This window comes from Peromyscus eremicus, chromosome 15 (genome assembly GCF_949786415.1).
Source record: "Peromyscus eremicus chromosome 15, PerEre_H2_v1, whole genome shotgun sequence".
Taxonomy (NCBI): domain Eukaryota; kingdom Metazoa; phylum Chordata; class Mammalia; order Rodentia; family Cricetidae; genus Peromyscus; species Peromyscus eremicus.
Window position 1 is genome coordinate 7,362,925 of NC_081431.1, and position 23,140 is coordinate 7,386,064.

General features: G+C 41.7%; 1 protein-coding gene across 1 annotated transcript in view; it reads right to left on the bottom strand.

Annotated features, from left to right (window-relative positions):
• Positions 1 to 23,140, bottom strand: part of Esrrg (estrogen related receptor gamma) — a 176,462-nt gene that overhangs the window by 10,500 nt on the left and 142,822 nt on the right. The window contains exon 5 of the mRNA XM_059280676.1: positions 4,032 to 4,301. Within this exon, the coding sequence (XP_059136659.1) occupies positions 4,032 to 4,301 (270 nt within the window). The remainder of the gene's footprint in view (positions 1 to 4,031; positions 4,302 to 23,140) is intronic.

Sequence of the window (23,140 nt, forward strand, 5' to 3'; positions counted from 1 at the left end):
AAGAGAAGTTTTAAAAAAGAGGTGGCTACAGTAAGGTTCTCCAAAATAGATAGATAGATAGATAGATAGATAGATAGATAGATAGATAGATAGATAGATAGATAGAAAGACAGATAGATAAATGAATATCACCTCTTGGCCAGCAAGCTACTAAAAGCCATCTCGAGAAAATCATAGAAATAGAGGCAATTTTTTTAAATGATCTAAGAACCCAGTAGGTCCTGTAGATTGAAAAGGATTTTGTTAGTGACATATGTTCTCATTCTTTAGCTCCATGGAGATGCTATACTTCTATCTTCAAGCTTCAGAATACAGTCTCTGTCAATGTCCCCCATACCAAAAACACTCACCACCTTTATAATTGGTTTCAAATATTTATGTCACTTAGTGACACTGGACACTGTTTACTCCGCCTACCTGACTTTACAGTTCAGGATCTCTCTCCTTGGAGATGGAGGAACCCCGAGGGAGAGGGGAGAAAAGTTTGCAGGAGTCAGTGGGGATGGAGGACACTGGGAGAACATGCCTCACCGAATCAACTAAGCAGGGCTCACATGGGCTCACAGGCAAGCATGGGGCCTGCCCAGGTCTGCATCAGGTACTCTGCATATGTGTTTCAGCTGTCAGCTTCGTGTTTTTGTGGGAATTCTAAGGAGGGGACACAGTGTATCTCTGACTCTTTTGCCTGCTCTGGGACTCTTTTCCTTCTGTTGGGTGCCTGTCCAGCCTCAAGAAGAGAGCTTCTGCCTTGTGTTATTGTATCTTGTTTTGTCCTGTGTCACTGTTGACTCTTGGAGGCCTGCTTTTTTCAGAAGAAGAAACTGAGGATTGGATCTGGGGAAGAGAACAGACAGGAAATAGAGAAGGAGAGGAGGGAGAGACACTATGGTTGGGTTGGGATGTATTATATGAGAAGAATCTATTCTTTAAACATGTTTTGGAAAAAAAAGAAAGAAAGAAAAAAAGAAACTACTTACTTGCCTAAACCTTGTTCTCCAAAATAGAGGAAAGACAGGCTTACAGCATAGGAAACAATTCCCCTTAGACAAACAATTCACAAATACATGCTACATAAACAAATACGTATTTGTGGTATTGGTGTTTAACTAGAAAGTTATAAAGAAAATCTTATCAAAAATTTCCCCTAAGGGGATGATAATAAATATGATTTGAGAGATACTAAGCCAAACTTCCATGAAATTTCAAATACCCTCATTAAATAAGGCCCTGCCCTGTTCCAACAACCTAAAGAAGTCACAGAATTCTGTCATTAGAAAGTCTACAGCTGTGTACACAAGTCAGTTTGTCCTGAGTTATGACCTCAGTTTAAGTTCCTAAAATTACTCCAGAATTTAAGCTGATGACCAAAATAGTATTCAGTGTCCTATCAGTAGGTATTTATTCTATAAGTATTCCACAGCAGTAAAAAGAAAGCACTTAATTTTATTCATATTTATTCCTGAATTAAATGAGTCCACTAAAAAGCATGGCAGCCCTTATCAGGAATCCAACTGTCCACTTGCCTAGCAGAAGCACAATATTCATGACTATATTTCATTGAATAAAAGCAGATGTTTAAAATAAGACAAGATAGATAACTGAGATATCTGTTAACATCTATAGCCATGCAAGAAAAGGTCACATAGGTCTCTACTAAATAATATTAAATTTTTATATAACAATTAATTTATGTTAATCTAAAATTCCTGAATACTAAAAGAAAAACTGGGCATTTTCTAGCATGACTATGCAAAGTATCAGCATGTGTTCACAGGAATGTGTGCACACAGATGCTCTCACAGGGATGTTCCTATTAGCATTTAAGAAATTCATGTTGGATCCAAACAACTAAATCTACAAGTTTGTTTCTGTCCTCCAAAAAACAAATGGAACAAAATAACCTTATATCTAAAGTATCAAAGAAAATGACTTTCTGAGTATTTTACCCCAAACTAAAAAGCTACGACTTGGAACTAGATGCAATTAATTGTTCTTGGTATCAAGAAGCTAAACAGATGTTTGAATGACCTGGTGCAGAAACACTCTGCAAAGCCATGCTACTCAGCAAGCAGGACTGGTGAGGTAGGAAATGTCTTAACAATGTCTAGCTTTAATACGAGAAACTAATAAGTACGTTGAAACAGGACTTCTAGCCACATGTGACCACAGCAATGCAGGTTCCTTCCAGGGCTCGGAGCAGAAGAAGGGGACTGGAGCATCCACGTTTCAACAGTACCAATGGTTAAACTTTTAGTAAGGAACTGAGGGAGTCTAAATTAGAATGCTTATCCATAAATTATGCCTAGAACATCTCCAATTGTCAACTTTTAGAGACTTTGATGACCAAGTTTTAGCATTGCTCAGGGTTTACAATTAACCAACAATTTACAAAATCAATTGGAAACATAAAAGAATATAAAATGTGCTTACTCTGTCTTAAAAACAAAGAACTGCATAAGTGGTTTCAGTTAGAATTATTTTCATGACTATCAAGTAAAAATCCTTTGCAAAACCAGGACTGTGAAATCTTTCATCCAGTTTGGTGAGATGCTCTAGGTGCAAGTTAAACAAACTAACAAATTCTTAGAAAACTTCTATCTCATATCCTACTTGAACCCTCCAGAGAACAGGGCAAGTGTTTCTCAAGAGTTTGTAAAAACAAGGTCATTTGTCACGAGAAATCATATTTTAAGTTTCACAGGAGAGGGAGGGGAAATGAGGTGAATGGTGTGGCAAGGACTGGGTTAGATTCACAATTAAAACTGTGAAATGCTAACGCCCATTATGAAGACAAATAGGAAGGTACAACTTCATTGTTGAAAACAATTTCCCTTCTATCAGTCCAAGGATTCAAGCATCAATATTGTAGATGAACTGTTAATTACAAAATCAATTAAAAATTATTTCTAAAAACAGTCACGCATCCCTGGCTCTCATGGGGGCAATTTGGGCAGAAGATCTCATCTTGCCCAGACCGCGCCAAATCACAAAGTCGTCATCCACAAGTAAGCAAAAGCAATCTGGTTTTTCATTTTTCAGCGCGGCTGAGCCCAGCCTGAGATTGATCGTCACATATGGCCCCAGAAAACAAACTGTCAATATCTTGAATACTGCAGAATTTGAACAAATAGCCGTCCGCCCATTCAAGCCGCTCATTGCATCCCATTTAACAGATTTTATTGACAGTTTCCTTCTTGTAATTAAAGGGAAAACTACTGGCCAGCAACCAAGATAAAGTTCAAAGATAGGGTCAAAACAAAAGCAGCTGGAAAGAGCAGGGTGTGACTGTCAATGGTACAAGGCTTGAGAGCCCTTATTGACAGACAGGTATCTGAAGATCAGCCCGTCATTAGGAGGGATCTATCCTGAACTTTATGCAAATGTGAAAAGAGACAACCTAGTGTTAGGGAAGGTACAAAGGGAAAACAAGAAAGTAGCAGTCATTTTTACTTACCAGAATTTGCCCCTATTTTAGCACACCCCTGTTCAAATGCAAGGCACATCTATTTCTATAATTCTTAACCCTTGCTGCAGATAGCACTATCAACAGAATTTGATGTCTAGAGGACTCCAGACTATAAGACACAGGGTGTTCTTTCATAACAAAACCAAGAGGCAACATGGCATGTATTTTTCTCAACTGCAAAATTGGCTTTTTTGATAGGAGAGGTGGGAAGTGTTTCTCCATAACTCACTGGCGTTGACTCTCACAGAAACAACAATGGAGCTAATTTTGTCCCAAGAGTGCCCATTTGTGTGAGTCCCTCAAGACCGTCTGCTTAGCTATGGTCCAAATTAGTAAATGCATGGGGTGCTAAAAGTGTCGCAGCTTATAAGAGGAAGCAATATAAAAACTGCTTCCTTTAAGTTTATTTTTCTTTCTAACTTTTCTCTAGAAAGCTACGCTGATTATAATTTTGCTGACTCATGGATAATTTACAAACTAGGCCTCACAAATCCCCAAGAAAGGACAGAAAGGGGTAAAACGGACGGCATTAACAGTGCAACAATGACCACATCAATATGCCAACCTGAATTAGCAAGAGCTATCGCTTTGAGGGTGACGAATTCTTCTTTCTCCAGCTTCATGCTCTTGTATTTCTTCACCAGCTGCAGGATAGCATTATTTAGGTCAAGAAGGCCTGCTAATTTGGACTGGTCTTCATCCATTATATAATCGTCTGCATAGACAAGTTCATCCTCAAATGAAAGGGATCGGTACACAACACCGAGGATCAAGATTTCCATCCATGCACTCTGGAGAAGGCTCATCTGATCCGCCAGGGACAGTGTGGAGAAGCCTGCATGGGAAGATGGGTGGATCAAGTTACTCTAAAGCCACAATTTTATAATGCAACCTGAGCTTCCTAGGGTGGGCAACCTCTGTGTCAGAGCTCAAAATCATGCTGCGCTCTGATCAGAAGTTATTAACTCCCCCTATCTTAGTATCATATTGTGAACCCAAAGTTGAAGTCACAAGCTGGCTTCTACTGAATGGTGCTATGGTAGAATCAGAGACCCAGACAGGGGAAAATGATAGACAGATGGTTTTATTTCCTTTATTTGCAGAGAAAGCACCATGCATCTCTCTGTTCTATTTCCCCCATTAAAGGAGGTAAGATTTTCAGTTACCTTCAACTACCTAGTTTTTAAAAACTAATATTGATGAGGAGGATGAAGGCAAAAATAATCCCCCACACATACCGTGGAAGAAAACAAATTAAACTGCATAACAGTCAGCAACTCGGAAGTGTGTCTTCATGACAGCCATGTGATAAATTAAAACTAAATGAGCATGCTCAGCTGGCCACTCATCCCAGCTGACATCAGTGTGGATTTCACTTTTAAACACTAACTAGTATATAAAGAAAGGAGAAATCTTAGCTTACCAGCCTCCTTGTCAAAGAAAAAAAGCTACAATTCATTCTTATTATTAAAGTCTATTTGTTTAAAAATCTAAATATAGAAATACAAGTGTCCGGTGGGAAGGACAGGCAGAAAGCCAGAGCCCAAATGTAAATATTGACTAGGCTCCGGCACTAGCTCAGCCATTCATCTTAGGCAGAACAAGGAACTTATTTTGCATTTGGGAAATTTAAAAAGTGCAACTCCTCTAACTGCAAAATCACAACACCCAGTTGGGAAGTGTTGTGTCTTATTTTCCCCTGAAACAGTATCTGGCTCAATCCTTCACTGAAATTTTAGAAAGCATCCATAGAAACTGTGTAAACTCTCATCTACTCTTGAGTAACAAAAAACAAATGACTAAAGAATAAAAATAAAGTCTTGTTCAAGATAATTTGATCTACTTCGTTAAGTCCAAGTAGATGTACGTGTATGTGTGTGTTATATAATGTACTTGGAAAAGGATGTGTCAGTGACAATAGCTGAAGACCGGGTGACTGTTCCCAAAAGACCTGAAAAGTACATATTTCCTTGCCAACGATATGTCTCATGGTTACTGTGTACAGCCTACCATGATTTGAGGCCCTTCTGGCAGTAATCCTATAGAAGGGAGATCATTGTAACTAATGCAACTTAAGAAATCTCCTTTTACGCCCTTCCCAGATATTACGACCCAATCATAAATATCCAAGTCCTCCAACCTCTGCAGCTCCTGTTCACCATCAGCTGGCCCCGTTTTTATTCACATGGAATCAGTTCTGTCCCACATGACAGTAAAGAAGAGGAGAGATTTACCTGACCCACTGAGAAAACCAGTGGACTGCCCTTGGTGCCATACATGCTTAATAAAATCATCAAAGGGATTACTTCTGCTTCTCCTGATGGGATCTGCATAGCATTTCTTTCTTTATAAAGGCACTTAATGTGGTATTTAGCAAGGCTTCTTTCGGTCAGTTTCATATATTTTTCTCCTTATTTTTTAGTCAGTGAAAATTTATATATATATATATATATATATATATATATATATATATATATATCCTGACAGCATTTTTAAAGAAGTCAGTGGAGGAAAATAATTATTAAAGAAAATTAAGTTCTACCAAAAACAAACAAAACTCACTGTTCTTTCCACCCCACCACCTACCCCACACTAACTAAAAAAGAAAGACTAACGGGGTTTCTTTTACAATTCCGTCATCATCAACAACAACAAAAATTATCACTGGGAAACTTCTGAGCCAGAAGGAACAGATCTGTTTTAATTTTCCTGGTTTAATTCTTCCTTTTCACAATCCTAAACAGCAGTTTGTTGCCGCAGCAGATGGAGAGACCTCGTAGCCCGAAGCATCGTCCTGAGACAGCCCAGTCCTCCCTCCCAGACACTGCTGTTAGTAAATAGATTTACACATCCTCCAATCTCCACACATCTTTCTGCCGAATAATTAAAAGCAGGATGATTAGTTTATTGAGTGGAAGGAGGAACTTTTTTATTGAGGTCCATCCGCGATTTTATCAGGGCCAGCACTTTTACGGCTGTCGCTGGGGTGCAGCCATCCAATTTTTCTTATCTGCCTGATTAATACAAACGCTGTTTCAGGACGCATTAATTAACAGATACAAATCTACGTTCTCATGGAAGGATCAATACAGAGAAGAAAAGAGGCATCAATGTGAATTTAGTGCTGATGATGGAGAAGGCTCACTATCGACATTTACGTGTGCGGAAACTTTAAAGTTGCATGGGGCCCCTTTGTCCCTGTGATTTACAAATAACATTTTTTTTTCAACAACAACAATGTCTGCCACATTTCTTTGGGGTTTAATTAAGCAAAAGCAATAAAATTTCATTTTTAAAGGTTGATTCTGCAATTTGCTTCCTCTGTATTGATGGCTCTGTGTATGTGTCTGTGCTCATCTACCTTGCAAACCTAACTCTTTTCCTTTTATTTTACTCTGAAATAACAAGAAAGAAAGGTAAAGAAAAGGTGCCCTTTTTTTTTAAACACAAAGCTTTGACAACTTTGCTTGTTTGATGTCCTGAAGTATTTTTTTCTTACTTTGTTAAAGCAGTGTGATTGTTTTACAAAAGCATCAGGAAAAAAAAAATCCAAATCCATGCTTTAAGGAGTAAGGCAATCAGGGCCTCTATCTCTTTGGGCTTGAAAATCAGTGTCTCACAGTTTGTCCCTTTACAAGTTTACCTCTGCATTCCACAAACTGGCATAAAGAACTTCCCCCACCCAAACATAGGGTGGCACTCAGAATTCCTACAAAACAGTCATATCTCCCCGGCCTAAGGGGACCCAATATGCAATCGAGATTTTATTTCCATTCCCATAAAACATTTATCTATCTATCTATCTATCTATCTATCTATCTATCTATCTATCTATTAGGTGTGGTCCAGGCTGACCTTGAACTTGCTACATAGCCTCCCACTGATGATCCTACATAGCTCAGGCTGGCCTCCCACTGATGATCCTCCAGCTTCAGTCCACGGAGTGCTAGGATTACTGACATGCACCACCATGCCTGGCTTTCAAAAAAAAATTTTCTTTCCACCCTCCCTTGAGGAGGGCTGGCTATATTGCCCTTCCACAAAGACACACGGAGGAAATAATATCTTTATCAGGAGACATGAGCAAAGCATAGACACCCAAATGATGAGCCTAAATGAAAATGCTGTGATAATGAAGCTGACTCTAAGGGTTTTTTTTTCCTAAAAAAAACAAAAAACATGATTGTGTTATTGGCTCACAGATACTGTGTCCAAATGATAATTACTTGTTTGTGCTCTTACCAGGCATTTAATGGTGTTTTATGGCTACCTGGCTACAAAGTAGAGTCCTTGTCATCTATAACACGTAGCTATCTTTGGCAAGATACCTTTCTCCCAAGCAAAATAAAATGGGGTTTGCCATAGTGTTCCTTAAGTTCACGTGCTGCACCTCCCCGGATCTTAATCTTTGGTGTGTGGCAGGTTATAGTTTCTAATGTGCAGCCCTATTACAGCTTTTTAAAATACACCACCGGCCATTTTTCTCTTGGCCAGCTGCAGCCCCTTCCGTGGATCCCGCCGACACGTCTGATCTCTCTTCATCTCTGCCTGTTCTGGAGTCGGTGCCATTTACTGTATCTCGGGCGTTTTGCTCAGCGGAAGGGCTCTCTACCCTGACCTGCAGCTAAATTGTGTGTTTATCTGCACTACAGTATGCTCCAAATGCACCAGATGACAGTGGAGAATAGCAGCACTTGGAAGGATTGAAAAGCTTCTCAAGAGGCGGGTGCCCCTGAGGTACCAGACTTGAAGAAAGCATGCTTTGTGCCAACCTTCTTGCCCATGTCTGCTGGAAACTTCGGGAGTTGACAGTGGTGCCACAGGCACTCGTCAGGGGCATTTTTTTTCAAGCCTGGCAAACTGATGCACTTTACAGTCAACGTACAAAAAGGCTAAGCATTTGAGAGTGTGAAGGGCAAAAAATATCTGACGGCTAGTCTTCAAAAATACACTTTCATTTCAGAAAGCATAAATGTTTATTTCCTGAATGGAGTGTTGACAGAAATAGGCTGCAGTGCAGGATTTGGTTTTAACCCCTGCTAGGCATGTCCCTGTCAGCTGCTTAGCTTGAACAGAAAGCCAGCGTTTAAATCCTCGGGATATTTGTTAGTATCAGTTAATCACGACATTGATTTGCCTGCTCACAGGTTTTGAACTGTACTTTCTCAATTACACACACACACACACACACACACACACACACACACATCACTGACATTGTTCTCAACAAATAGCATATCATGCTACAATCATTATTGGGCTATGGTGACTCACTGAGTTGACAAACCAAGTTGGCTTGGGGAATGTAGCACAGGCAAGTTCTCTCACTCCTGCACAAGTGAAGCTGGCATTCATGGGAACTTGGGAAGAGGAAACGATGCCAGTAAGGTTCAGTCTCAGCTACCACTAGATGCTCAGCTGCAGGGCCCTGAGTGGATACAACTGTGCGTGTTGTTAAGCCAGTTGCTTTTTGCACATATTGACAGACATTATCACTTGTTCTATGAGTTACAAAATGCACAGATCTGGGTCTTGGCTCTTTGTGTGTGTGTGTGTGTGTGTGTGTGTGTGTGTGTGTGTGTGTGTGTTGTGTGTGTGTATACATACATATATATGTATGTATGTATCCACACACATATGTATAGACATGGGTACATATGTGTGTACCTCAGCTGCTCTCACTCTCACTTTTTGAGTCGTAGTATTTCAGTGAACCTGGATCTTTACCAACTGGGCTCCATTGGCTGTCCCGTGAACCCCAAGTAACCCTCCCCTCTCTGCCTCCCTAATGATGGGATTACATGTTCACACAACTATATGCGACATTTTACATAGGATCTAGGGATCAAACTCAGGCCTTCAGCTTGTGGAGCAAGCGATTCACTGACTGAACCATCTCCCGGCCAACAGTGGGTAGGTTACCAACAACAGCCAGCCTGCTTTGAGAAAGGAGCTGCCATGGAGCAGGTGAAGCTGTAGTCAGAATTTCTCTATGAATCACACAACTTTTCTTTGGAAGTCTTTTCTTTCCCTAAACACTTCTGGATAGCCAGATCACAGCTGAGACAAGCCCATAATCAGCAGTTCTCAACCTGTGGGTCTCGACCCCCTTGGGGGTGTTGCTTATCAGATATCCTGCACATCAGATATTCACATTATAATTCATGACAGTAGCACAATTACAGTTATGAAGTAGCAACAAAATACTCTTATGGTTGGGGGTCACCACAACATGAAGAACTGAGTTAAAGGGTCTCACATCAGTAAGGTTGAGAACCACTGCCTTAGACTTTCGCAAGTCCTTACCTGGCTGTAGCTATTTCTCCAGTCCTTGGAACTAAACTTAGAACAAAACAATTCTCAGAGATCATGTGTCAAATATGTTGCAAACTGCCTTTAAGACAGAGAGATGCTAGCCACTTTCCTGTCCCTCAATCTTTATTTCTTTCGCCCCCAAACAAGGAAGCTCTGTCTAGAAAGCTCATCTTTTGGCTGTAACAAATTTGTGAGATATTCAAGAGCAAAGAAAAGAAGTAACCTATATCACAGGGCTTAAATCACTCATAAAACAACAGCGGTGTCAGCTGGGAATTAGATAACAGGCATGTGGGAGAATATAGGAGAGGCTTGTCTACGTACAATGACTCCAAGATCTCAATAACTGACTATGCCCAACAGTATTTAGCTGGTGCTTCTTCTAGTTTCAACAGTTTTAGACTCAAAAGAGCAGCAGAAATTATGCTCATGAAGCACAAAGCTGCTGGGGTTCAGTGAGTCTGGAAGACAAAGGTCACTGGGGACAGAAGGACCTAGGACCCACTGATACATCTAGCACCTTGATGCTGATGAGACTCAGGCATATGCCACACCTCCTGTAGCCCTCATCTGCAACATGAGGTGACCCTGAAATCTTGCTATGGTAAACTGTGTATCACTATGTTTCTGGAGGTTTTACTGTAAGGAAATTCATACCCATTGACACTTGGGGCATCTACATAGGCACTATAGCATTCTCCGAACTTTAGAGTATAGAAAATGAGTGTGATACTGCCCTTATCTCCTAAAACTTTACAGTTAGGTGAAAGCAGATTGGATCACAATGCAGAAAAGACCATAACTAATGTAAGGCTGGGTCAAAATATACATAAATAGAGAAGAGGGAAGCCCAGGCTTGACTGTACACACTCTTCTGTTTGTCCTCCAGTGCCTCCACAGTTTCAGCTGAGACTGCCACTTTCTCTTTAGATTCCATCTATATGATCCTATCCATGGCTATTTAAGCATCTTTTAAATACAAATTATAAATATGCCTTCCTCTGATTTAAAAAAAAATGCTTTCTTGGGGGGTAGTAGGAGTTTAGCGGAAGTGTGATGGGGGTATAAGGGGGTAAATGTGAGCAAAGCAGAATGATCTATGGAAAGGTCATAAAGAAAGTCATTATTTTGTATGTCTACAAAAAGATAATACAATATAAATAATAATGACCTTTAAAAATGTTCCCTTAGCTTGCAGAATTCCAGCAGGCAAACATCAAATTTTCTAGTAAAATACTGAATTTCTTTCAACATCTGGCTCTCTTTACTCTCCCTATCTTACTTCCTAAAAATGACTAAGTCTTCTCTGATGGTGATGACTATGATATCTACCACATCAAACAAGTGAGAGGAAGAGAAAAGAGGAGGAGGAGGGCCAAGAGGGGGAGGAAGAGAAGGAGAAAGAAGTATAGGAGGATAAGAAGGAATAGTCACTGTCAAAGCACAGGACACTAGGTTTCAGTGATTATCCTTTCCTTCTATTTGAAAACAACATAGAGACAGCAGCATTAAGATGCACATCTGGTGTGCGCCTCTTAGTCCATGTTAAAATCGTGGGCTTCTCTGTGCAGGTGCTCACCCAGCCACAAGTATTTACCATAGTGCAGGAGCCACTGAAGAGCATGTGTAAAATGAGCAGCCTGCCCACTCTAAAGCAGTGAATCAGACATTTGCTAACAGCCAAGATGTCACTTCTGCCCTGTCCTGTCCACTACGTCTAAACAAGGTGTTAGTGTAATTTAAATGACATTTAGACAGGTTTTATGTTATCAAGACAGGGTATATATCTTTCCTGAGACAATCATTTTGAGAGACCAAGGAGAGGGTTCAATGGGTAAGAATGTGTGCTGTGCAAGCGTAAAGAGGTGAGTTTGAATCCTCAACACTGACATAATAGCTGGGCATGTTGGTGTGTGCACCTGTAATCCTAGTACTGGTCAGTGCTGAGGCAGGAGGATTGCTGGGGCTTGCTGGTCAGCGAGTTGAAAAAAAGCAAGCTGTAGGCTCAGACAGGAAACTTATCCAGAAGGAATAAAACACCAGTTATAGAGCAGGATGCTGGCTTCCTTTTATGGCCACTACACACAATTACACACACACAGAGAGAAGAGAGAGAGAGAGAGAGAGAGAGAGAGAGAGAGAGAGAGAGAGAGAGAGAGAGAGAGAGAGAGAGAGAGAGGAAGGAAGGAAGGAAGGAAGGAAGGAAGGAAGGAAGGAAGGAAGGAAGGAAGGAAATAACTTTGAAGAACAACTTCTTCCTTTGCAAAAACAAACATCACTTCATACATGCCCTACAGCAATGTCTATAACATAAAATAGGGAGAATCTGAGTCTATAAGAGATCAGGTAGGAACTAGAGGAAATCAGGCAGGGACACCCCAAACCTTAACATGTCAGCAACAGGCTCACATTAATTTGTTATAAACATTGATTGCTTTCTTACTAATTATTTTAGATAATTAGAAATGAGTTTGAATTTAAGAAATACAAGATGATGAATGGATTTTGCTAAAGTAGTGTCAAAAATACATTTCGTCAGAAAAAAAAATGCTTCTACAGCCATTCAGAGTTTTAGCCAACTAACCAATAAATTAATAATATAACACATCACCAGTCACACTTCTGTGAGAGTTAGATATGCCTTGAAAACTCTTTAGAATCATTAAAGAGCAAGCCAACCCTAATTTAGGGTTAATTTTCAAGAGCAACAACAGAAAATTATTGGTAATTTTTAAAAGACTTCATTATTTCCAAGACTTGGGTTTTTTTTTCCTACTGTGTTTCTAACTCCAAAAATATACTTTAAATTAATATATAATATATATAATTAAACTTGCTTCTCTTTTCCCCATATGTCAAGTTTAGGAAGAATTTTTAAAGAAAACTGCTTTACTTAGAAACAGCCAATAATGCGTAGACATCTGCACTTGAGCCCCGGCCCACCTTGTTTCTGTTACATGTGCCCCAAATGCTGTTCTCCTCTTAAGAATCTAAAAGCATGTTTGACATATTGGATACATCAGGGATAAGCTATAGGGGACTGAGGAGACAGGGTTGTATATTCATTTATGTGGATGTTGCAAAAGAGAAAACTAGAGGAAAAAGAGAAGTCTACAGTCACAATCCCCCTGTCTCTTTCTGCTTTTGGATTAAACATTAACTAAGAAGCCCGTGAGCGGTCCTCATTCTGCTGACTAATAAAGTCTGTGGAGCTCACTGAACACCACGGCATCTTGTTAAATAAGTCCCTTTGTCATAGTTCTCCCATGGCTGAAAGCCACACATCTTCATAGATGCCATAGAAAGACACAGGAATTAGGGGAGCCTGAGGCATTTCTTTCATCTGAGTACAACTCCAAACTTGAAAATTGATATTTAACTTACCAGTCACAAATTAAAAAAAAAAATTGGTAAGTGTAATTCACTGAAATGAGCAAGAGTTAGGATCTCTGAGAGAAACAAATAACTCCTCCATTATTTTTAAATAAAATAGCTTCAAGTCTTTTCAAATGTACTTCAACCTCTCCTTACTGTAGAGACACAAATCCAGCGAGGGCCCTAAGTACTGAGAGTTGATGTTCATCCCTTAGCATCTCCATCTTCCCTTTCCTTACTTCAGCTGTTACACAGAAAGCAGGAAAATAAAGGGGAAGAAATTCCTTCAGGGGTTCCCTTGATTTTCCTGAAACAGACATTGTATAGTGCTCTGTTATATGACCTAGAAGGAAAGAGAGGAGAGACAGAAAGATCTGAAAAATAAAACAGAAGGTCTTGTGCATAAATTCGAGCTAGAGGACCTGCAACAGGGGCCTCTAAGGACAAAGTGTCACAGGTATCCATGCAGATATGTAAAGGAAGCAAGCTGTCTGTGAGACTCATGTCGCAGGCATGAAATTCCAGGATGCTGACACACAGCTCCACATTTAAATACTAGGAGAGATCGTCTGCATAGATCCTGAAGGATCTGGCCCTAATTTGTATTCTAGACATCCTGGAAAAACAGCCTTTCTATATTTCTGCCTCTGTGAGGGTTCACTCTGGAGTCTGGTTGTGGCACAATCTCCTCTGTGACTAATGAAGATCTGTTCACGAATATTTACTCCCAAGTTCATGGCTGGTGTTGCTGGCTGAGGCACAGCTAAGTCATTATTGCTTGGCATAGGTTCCAGGGGGAGGTGACCAGCTATCTTCTCACTGACAATAGGAGCAACCCCCTCAATTCCTCTCTGGCCCTGCCTCAGTCCTCTTTGACAGTCCTCAGTTTGGATAACTGGCTGAATAAAATGGAAACAAAATGAAAATCAGGAGACAGCACAGCTCCCGAGAGTCCTTGGCATCAGAGGGTGAGAGCCTTCCTTAGCATGAACGTCTGCTTGCCGTATTTAATGCGGCTGTGTGGGATACAATCCTGAGCCTCTTGCACTCATTCTCAGAGAAGCTCTTCCATTCAAAAGTGGGCTGGAGCACACGGACCCCACCACAGGCAATTGCAACCCTCTCCCCTCCTTAGGTGAACACGAGCCCCCAAAGTCCTTCTCCCATCCTCCTGCTTTGGTCTGCTGGAAAATGATTTTATCCATGCAGCCCATCTCTGTCCTCTGCAGTGCCTCTCAGGCAGCCCCTGAGATCCTGTCAATAAGCCCTAGGAATTCCTAGGGACTCCCACACAAGGTTGACTCAAGGAAAACAGGGACGACGCTCTGGGTTACAGCACACAGATGAATCTATCAGGAACTTGTGTCATCTCCTAACTTGATTTGAGTGGCATTAAGAACACCTCTGGAGGCAGACACTCTTACGTCGGCAATGGTCCAAAAGGAAAGGGGGGAAAAATGGAGAGAGGGAGGGAAAAAAAAAAGCACTGCCTGATTCTAATACACCTAATTAGCCATCGGCAGACTCTTAATTGCATACATTAGGATGATTCCATAGTGGAGATTAATTCTAAATATACCCAAGCAGCTGGTTAAGATGCCATGGATTACAGTGTGGACTGTACTTTTCCACTTAATTAGATATCAAAATTAAGCAGCAACAAGCATTTTGACATAACGGGGATCAAAGCCGCTGCTCAGGCTCCCTTAGCTGCAGTAAAGTGACCGCTAAACAGAGCCGCACAGATGGAGAGATATTAAATGCTGCACTGGAAAGTAATTTCAAATAATAAAATATCAATATTTACATTTTAATTACCCCTACCGAGGGCCTCTCTGTCATCCCACTATTGCCAACGCAGCAAGGGGTTGTGAGATGACACTGTGGCTCTGGCTGCACTGACTATTTTGTTTCCATTAAAGAATGACAAGTGTTTTGGAGGCAGTGACACTCAGTGTGTGAGAGAGAATGACAGCGGATCAGAAAATTCATATTAAGGGACTAACTGCTTCAACAAGAGAATTCGCTTGGAGCAGCAGGCTCCTCCTGGAAGCACATCAGCCTTTCCAATTTTTCTGCTGAAAGTTTATTATTGGGGAGACCCAAGGGAAGTTTTAGTCTCCCATGAAATATTTAGATCCGTAAAACGTTATGTGATGATTGTCAATTTAAAAACAATAATACTTGATGGGAACAAATACGCGGGAGTTCTCTCTGCAAATCACGAGGTTGGGATGCTGGGTTTCTTCTTCTCCATTGCATTGGTACCAGCACCGAAGATGCATCCTTAAAGCATGTCTATGTCTGATGAAAGCCTGGGATGAGGTTTAGACTCCAGACCTTAAACATATTGGACTTGCTTTCATGATTTTCTCATTGAGATTGTATTGCTCACAACCACCTCTAATCACAATTTCCTTGACTCCAAAAAGAAAGCCAACAATGGGCCATTATCCACATATGTGTAAGTATGCACACACATACACATAAACAAAGGTCATTGTTCACATATATCTTAGCATGTATACACTTGGGCATACCTACACTTTTCTCAGTTTCAATTTCTTTTTCTTTCTTTCTTCCTTTCTTTCTTCCTTCCTTCCTTTCTTTTTTTTTTAGAATATAGTTAGTTTCTAGTAGCTCTTATAGGCTCTTCCTAAGTTTAATTACTCTTTATGGAGTGTGAAGATAAGATTATGAAGAAAAACTAAGAGGTATACATTAGAAGTGACATGCTGCATTCACAAGATAATAAAGGAAAATAGTAAAGCCTTCCTTTGGAAATGACTGTCAAAAGTGTAGAGATCTTGAAAGAATGTTAATGCCTCAAGATATGAGAGAGGGTATAAGAAAAACTCCTTGGTCAGTGCACTGTCGTAGGCAGTTAACTGACCCCCTATCTCAGAGGCTGCGTTTATTTAATGTGTGGAGAGGAAGAACCATAAATGTGATAAATGGCTACAGCAGCAGGCAGAATAGAATTTTTCAAAGGAGAGAAAAGGGAAGTTGGGGAGCTTTTTATAGATCCTGGGCTACTCTTTTTAATCCCGTTCCTTTTAAAAATATCGGTTCTGAAGTTGAGATAAAGGCTGGGAAATTGGCGAGAGGTACTAATGTGTGTTCCGTAACTAAGATGCTTCCTCGTAAGGAAAAGGAAGTATGCAGCACAACCTTCCTTTAGCATTCATCCCTAATGCTTCCAGGGCAAGACAGATCCCCATTTCTCAGCTCCCAGTACCTTTTAATTTCTGAAAGAGCCACGGTTGAAAATCTTAATTAATTGTTCCATACTGCTTCAGGATCATTATGCAACGTAATAAAGGCCGTGTAATTATGAAATTTTACAGCCATTACCAAGGCTGATGGCTCGTATTTCATCCTCAGCTGGACCCGATGGCTTTTAGGCACTTGGCTCCCCTTTGATGAACTACAGACAGATCTATCAGGCCCAAACAATATCCAGGCGAGGTGGCTATAATAGCTACCTACAGATGAAGCCAGAGATAAAGATAAACTATAAATCTGCACACACAAATGCAGGCACATTGCCTGGGGATGACAGAGGAGAGGATGAGACATTTGGGAGGTGGCTGCTCCCATGGAGGCGGCCTCCCAAGCTTCTCATGCATTCGTACCACAATGGCTCAGGTTTCATGAAAGAGAGAAAAGCCCAAGTGAACTCTCATTTATTCCTTGTATCTCAAAAATCAAATGAGAGAGGTAAGGGATGCCCATGAGCATTGTATTTAGGGCATTATTGAAAGGGCAGGAATGGTTCAGATATTCTAACTTCTATTTCAGTGGGGGGAAATAAGTGAAAAGGCATGATCTGTGGGGTATGATGTTCTACACCACACGCTAATATGGCGATCCAAAGTAAGCAGTCAGCAACACATTTGATTACAACTCACGAGTATTCCTTATGCAGATATTAATATTTTCAAAATTATAATTCAAGAACAACAAAAACTCACACTGAAACACAGACGGGATAAATAAAATCCTATTCATACATAACTAAATGTTTATGACTCTCAATTATGGACCGATTATATCACATGAGAACTCACAGAGCCTAAGATCCAATAAGGCTACATTTACTTAACATATTTCCATCACATCCCTTTTGGTGAATTAAGCATTTCCGTGGGTCCTTTTAAACTGTAAGTTAAATGGAAAAGGGCCATCTAGGAGGGTCATTTGACAATCCTAAGTGCTACATTCCAGGGAGTATCTAGTTCAACTCTGCCTCTCGGACACGGCGGCAGCTTCAGCCTCGCAGTGTTAATACCCTCCATCTGTAGGATGCCATCCGTCTCATGCTGGCTCACTTCATGAATATGAACAGATAGGCAGTCTGCAACAGGGCTCATCCTGGAGAAAAGCCTGTGTGAGGGTCAATTTAAATCAGACCAAGCCTCGCAATGGTGGCCATGTGGGGCAGGCAAGGCAAGGAAGGAGCAGATTGCTGGAAGGCTGGGTTCCAGGCTGACAACAGGCAGGGGAGGTGGGGTATGTGTGTGAGGGGAAGGGGATGCACATTAAGATGATGCAACATTGGCTTCCATGGCATTGAGACTTTGGGAAGTAAGACTTAGCAGAGTTCACAAGAGTATGGATGGAGGGTAAGGAAAACTGAGTTCAATGTAATCGTAGCCATTAAGTAGCTATGTAGCCTTGAGCTAGACATTAAGTGCTCAATGCCCTGATCTACCAAGGATTCTTCATGGGTGCTCATCAATACATAATCTAAAACAGACTTCCCAAAGTCTGCAGATGGAACTCAGGAGGCACACTTGCCTAGGCGTGCACAATGGCCCAGGTTTGGCTTCCAGCAAAGCAAACACTGGTCTTGGTAGCTCATTCCTACAACCTCAGCAACTGGAGGTGAAGCCAATGTGGGCACAAGTTCAAAGCTATCCTTGCCATATGAGAGTTCAAGGCCATCCATGATACTTGAGACCCTGTTTTTAAACTAAGCCCACAGGCACACTGCTTTCCATGGACAGATATTGCCTCTGCCTGAATCCCTTTCAAAGACAAGTGTAGTTTTTCATTTATGTCTTCTCAGATCCCATATGTAAACAATAAATGCCCATGAACTACTTCTCTCTTCTCACCAATCCTCGACCTTATCTAGGTGCTTTCTCATTTGTTTATCAGGGAGCAGCCTGTTTCCTCTTCCCAAGGTAGTCCTTTTCAATGAACTCTGTCCTTCTTGCTCTAGCCACATCATGGGCTTTATTCCACACGTTTTCTATGCAGCCCCTTTACCAGGTATCACCTCTCCCTCTCAAGCTCCATTCTTTGGTCCATCAATTATGATCAACCCTTCCCTGCTGCTTTGGCTCCCCTCAATACTTAGTTTTCTCTGCCTGTCTTTTTGTCTCCTGGTGCATCTCAATGCCCAAAAACACGGCACAGATGAGCTGTTCTCCTGCTCTCTCCCTTAGCCTTAAGACTGGATCTTGTCTCTCACCTGACTGCCCCCTCCCACAGCCTGGCTTCCCTTCATGTTTTGTTTGCTTTTCTGGAGTCCTTCTGTCTAGTCTGGTACCTCATCTCCTTCCCCCAGCAGTCTCCATGGGCAGTTATCATCCCCATCTTTCTTCTGGTCATCCTCCCTTCCTTTATGGCAGTCTTCCCATACATACACACAATGGCTTTTCTCTGCATACTCCCTGCACATTCCCATGAGTACACATCAACTGCATTGCCAGCTCACCTTTTCCTCAAAAACCTACACATTTTATTCCCGACCTCTCACTATTCATTCAAACCTAAATATCCCATAGACATCTCTGGTTGTCTAAAACAGAACTCTTCTCTCTGCAAACTTATTCCAAATATATTCCCCAAATACCAGTATCACCAATAACTCAGAATGTATCAATCAAAATATACAACTTTAAATAGCAAAATTTAAAGCTTGGTTGGGGTTCTTTGACCTTTCCACATCTAATTCTTTCTACCAGCTTTCCCTCTTCTGACTCTTCGAGTCCCATTGCCTGTTTCAAGCTCTTAATGTCTCTGGCCAGAGCTCAGCCAGTGGTCTCCCTCCTGCCTTTTCTGAAGCTTGTCTCTTCTCATGAAGATCTGTAGTGAGAAAGGATGTCATCTTCCTAGCTTTGTTGCTTGCGCACATGAGTCCACAGAGCCCTTCATGGTCAGGACCCACCCCCTTCCTCACTTTGTTTACTGATAAGGAGGAAGAAGAGGAGAATGTTTAAAAACAGAAAGTTTCCCGAGGGCTTGCTGTGTTCCCGGCACCACACTTCTCAGTCCTGTTGCATGCCTTTTGTAAGACAAGCATTAGAAATATACTAACGACAGAATTTGGGTCCTTCAAGAGCTGACACTGGGGCCAGGAATAAAGATAAAGGCAGACACTAAGCCAGTAGTGCAGCATAGCAGAAGGTCCTCACCATTGGGGGCGACATGGTCTTCAGGGATGGACTGCAGAAAGGAGGAGCCACCCACTGGTATCTGGCCTTTAAGCAGATATCCGAAAGACCCAAGAGTATGTACCTATATCAAAATGCTGCAGACCAAATAATTGTATATTCCCCATACTGATATGCTGGAATCTCAAACTCCAATGTGCAGCTGAAAGTTTTCATGTGTCCGGCTTGGTCTGTGGTCAGGACAAATATCTCTCACCCGCCAGGCCTGCAGCCACTCAGACCCAAGTAAACACACATGGGTGAATACTGTTTTTAAGCTATGGCCATGGCGGGCTTGGCAGCATACACAAAGAAATCCCCCTATCACCAATGAGACTAGATTCAGAAGTGGGGCCACCAGGGATTATTTGGTCTCAAAAGCTGGTGAAATTTCATGAATGGGATTAATACCCTGATCAAAGAGACTTCAGAGATCTCTCTCCTGAATTCCTCCATGCCTATGATCTAGCAAAATGGCCCAGGAACTTAATCTGCTAGCAGTTTGATTTTAGACTTCCCAGTTCTTTAAATGTATGTTGCGTAGGAGACACTAAATCTACGGTATTTTGTTACAGCAGCCAGGATAGACTAACACTCTAGAAAACGGCAACTCAAATAGAAGGAATGACAAGAAGGTCTACACTGAAGAGCCTTCTCGTGGTGCCTCAGAGAACAGTGAAGAAGCCAGAGCAGATGATGAGAACAGTGGGGCCTGGCAGCTGGCTCATGGAACAGGCATGTCACAAAGGGTTTGCAACCCTTTGCAGATTTTCCCCTTGAGCAATATAGGAAGCCACCCTGGCCAGGAGTTTTGGCAAAGAGAAAATGGGCTGTGACTTGTATTTTCAGGCATGACTAGGTTCAGCCAAGGAGTAAGAAAATGGTGACAAACATTTAACTCTCTCTGGAGAATATGCTAGTCTCTTTCCCACTCTACAAATGAAGAAAGTAAGGTCCAAACACATTCAAGGTCACATGATTGAAGCATTCATTGTAGGGTCTGCACCCAGCCACTGGGTTAGGAATTTAGAGTTGAACCACCTGGCAGCACTGTCATACTTCTTGTGTCCCCACTACTATGCCCCCTTCCCCAGACAAGCCAGGCTTGGGTGTGCAGTGCCTTCTTCCTTCCTCTGGACAGGTCTCCTCAACCATCCATGCATTTCTGCAATATTTTTCCATGAGCACTTCCTGAATAAGCACGGGCAGATGGGTGCTTCCTTTTCTCCTGCTTCTGCTCTGCTAAGTCCTACCTCTATTACCATGCTGTGCAGATACCACTGAAGACAGCATCTGTCCTATTAAAAATTCCCAAGGCTGGAGAGATGGCTCAGTGGTTAAGAGTGCTTGCCATGTAATTAGAGTGTGGATAGTAACACCCACATAGGGTAGCTCACAACCACTCTAACTCTAGCTCCAAGGGACCCAACACCCTCCTTTTGCCTCCATCGGCACTTGCACACACCCATGTGTGCATACATTCACAGAGACACATGCACATAAATAAAACATTTCTTTTTCTTTTTGGGACAGGATCTCACTGTGTATTCTGACTGGCTTGGAACTTGCTATATAGACAAATTGTCTTTGAACTCATACATCTGCCTGTCTCTGCCTTCCAACTTCTGAGATTGAAAGTGTGTACCATAACACCTGGCAAATCATTTTTTTAATTGAAAATGTCCCATCTTTTTGTTGTGTGTGTGTATGTGTGTGTGTGTGTGCCTAGAGCTTGGAAGTACTAAGAACCTACCCAAACCAAAGACAACTGACTGGAAAGAAGCAAGAACGGGCAGAACTTGGGGCATGGCAAGGCAGCAGCGAGTTTGGGAGGAGCAAAGTCCTACAGAGCACTTCTTTCCCACCTCAAGGCTATCCAGATGTCCCTCAAAAAGGACTGGGAGTCAGTGCCAGGCAAAGACTTGTCACCAACAAGTGCAGCTTGAGCAGACTCCGGCAGGTGAACAATTCCTCAAGGATCGATCAGGAGCCTGAGCACCTTGGGGTCAGAGGGGATAAACTTCAAATGGCCACTGTGGACCCCAAAGAACTAGTTAGATCCTCTTAAACACATGCTCATCATCATTGGAACCCCTGGTTTAACACTCCATTAGTCCTTCGTATTCTTAGGATTAAGTTCCTAGCCAGGCGTCAAGTTTGTTGCCATGGTGTAAACTAGCTTTGGAAAGCTAGAATCTCCAGAACAAGGAAAGGAGCACAAAGATCAACTCAGGGAACCCTGAGAAGTGACTCATTCAGCATGCTCACTGAGCAGGTGAGAAAGTTGGAGCCACCAAAGCTCATGGGAAACCAGTCCCATGCAGACATGGCATCACCAAGGAGAGATTTAAACACTTGCCACCATGATTTACATTTAAACCTTTTGATATGTATGCTTATGTATGCTCACGTCTCAAAATATAAGGCTGATGTGATTAAAAGCACTGGCTGCTGCTGTGGGATGTACTGTATGTTAAATGTGTTGCTCTGATTGGTTAGTAAATAAAATACTGATTGGCCAGTAGCCAGGCAGGAAGTATAGGCAGGACAAGGAGAGAGGAGAATTCTGGGAAGTGGAAGGCTGAGGCAGAGAGACGCTGCCAGCTGCCGCCATGACAAGCAAGATGTAAGGTATCAGAAGGCTACGAGCCAGGTGGCAACTTATAGACTAATAGAAATGGGTTAATTTAAGATAGAAGAATTAGATAGCAAGAAGCCTGCCACGGCCATACAGTTTGTAACCAATATAAGTCTCTGTGTTTACTTGGTTGGGTCTGAGCGGCTGTGGGACTGGCAGGTGAGAGAGATTTGTCCTGACTGTAGGCCAGGCAGGACTGGAGAAAACTCCAGCTACAGGCTGCTCTTACAGAGGACCAGGGTTTTGTTCCCAGCATCTGCATGGTAGTTCACAACCATCTTTAACTCAAGTTCCAGGGCATCTGACACAGTATTCTGGTCTCCACAGGTACCAGGAGCACCCGTGGTACACACACACATACATGCAGGCAAATACGCATACACATAAAATAAAACAGATACATCTGAAGTTTAAAAAAAAAAAAAGAAAAACACTACAAAAATAGAAGGCTTGTTTTCCAATCCTGTCTAGGCAAAGAAGACTAGTACTCCAACTATAAAGAGATGCTTCAGTGTCAAGTTTTTGCAGTCTCAGGGCACAGTTACAAAGTAGAATATTTAACACAGATTATTTTTGCCAATGTCCATGGTAGATAATAATGAAAATGTGCATTCTGACAAGGTGTTCAGTTCACTGGAGTGTTTTCTCATAGATAAGCCTCCAGGGATGTGGTTTCCAATAGCACCTGCCCATCTAATATTCGAACTGGGAGAGTTCCTAAAAATATCGGCCCAGAGGGGTTCAGTGCAGAGAAACATTGGGAAGCACACTGATCACTGACACTGCTCCCGTCTACATTCCCTTTCTTTCTTTCTTTCTTTCTTTCTTTCTTTCTTTCTTTCTTTCTTTCTTTCTTTCTTTCTTTCTTTCTTTTTGTTTATCACTGGGCTCACTCTACACTAA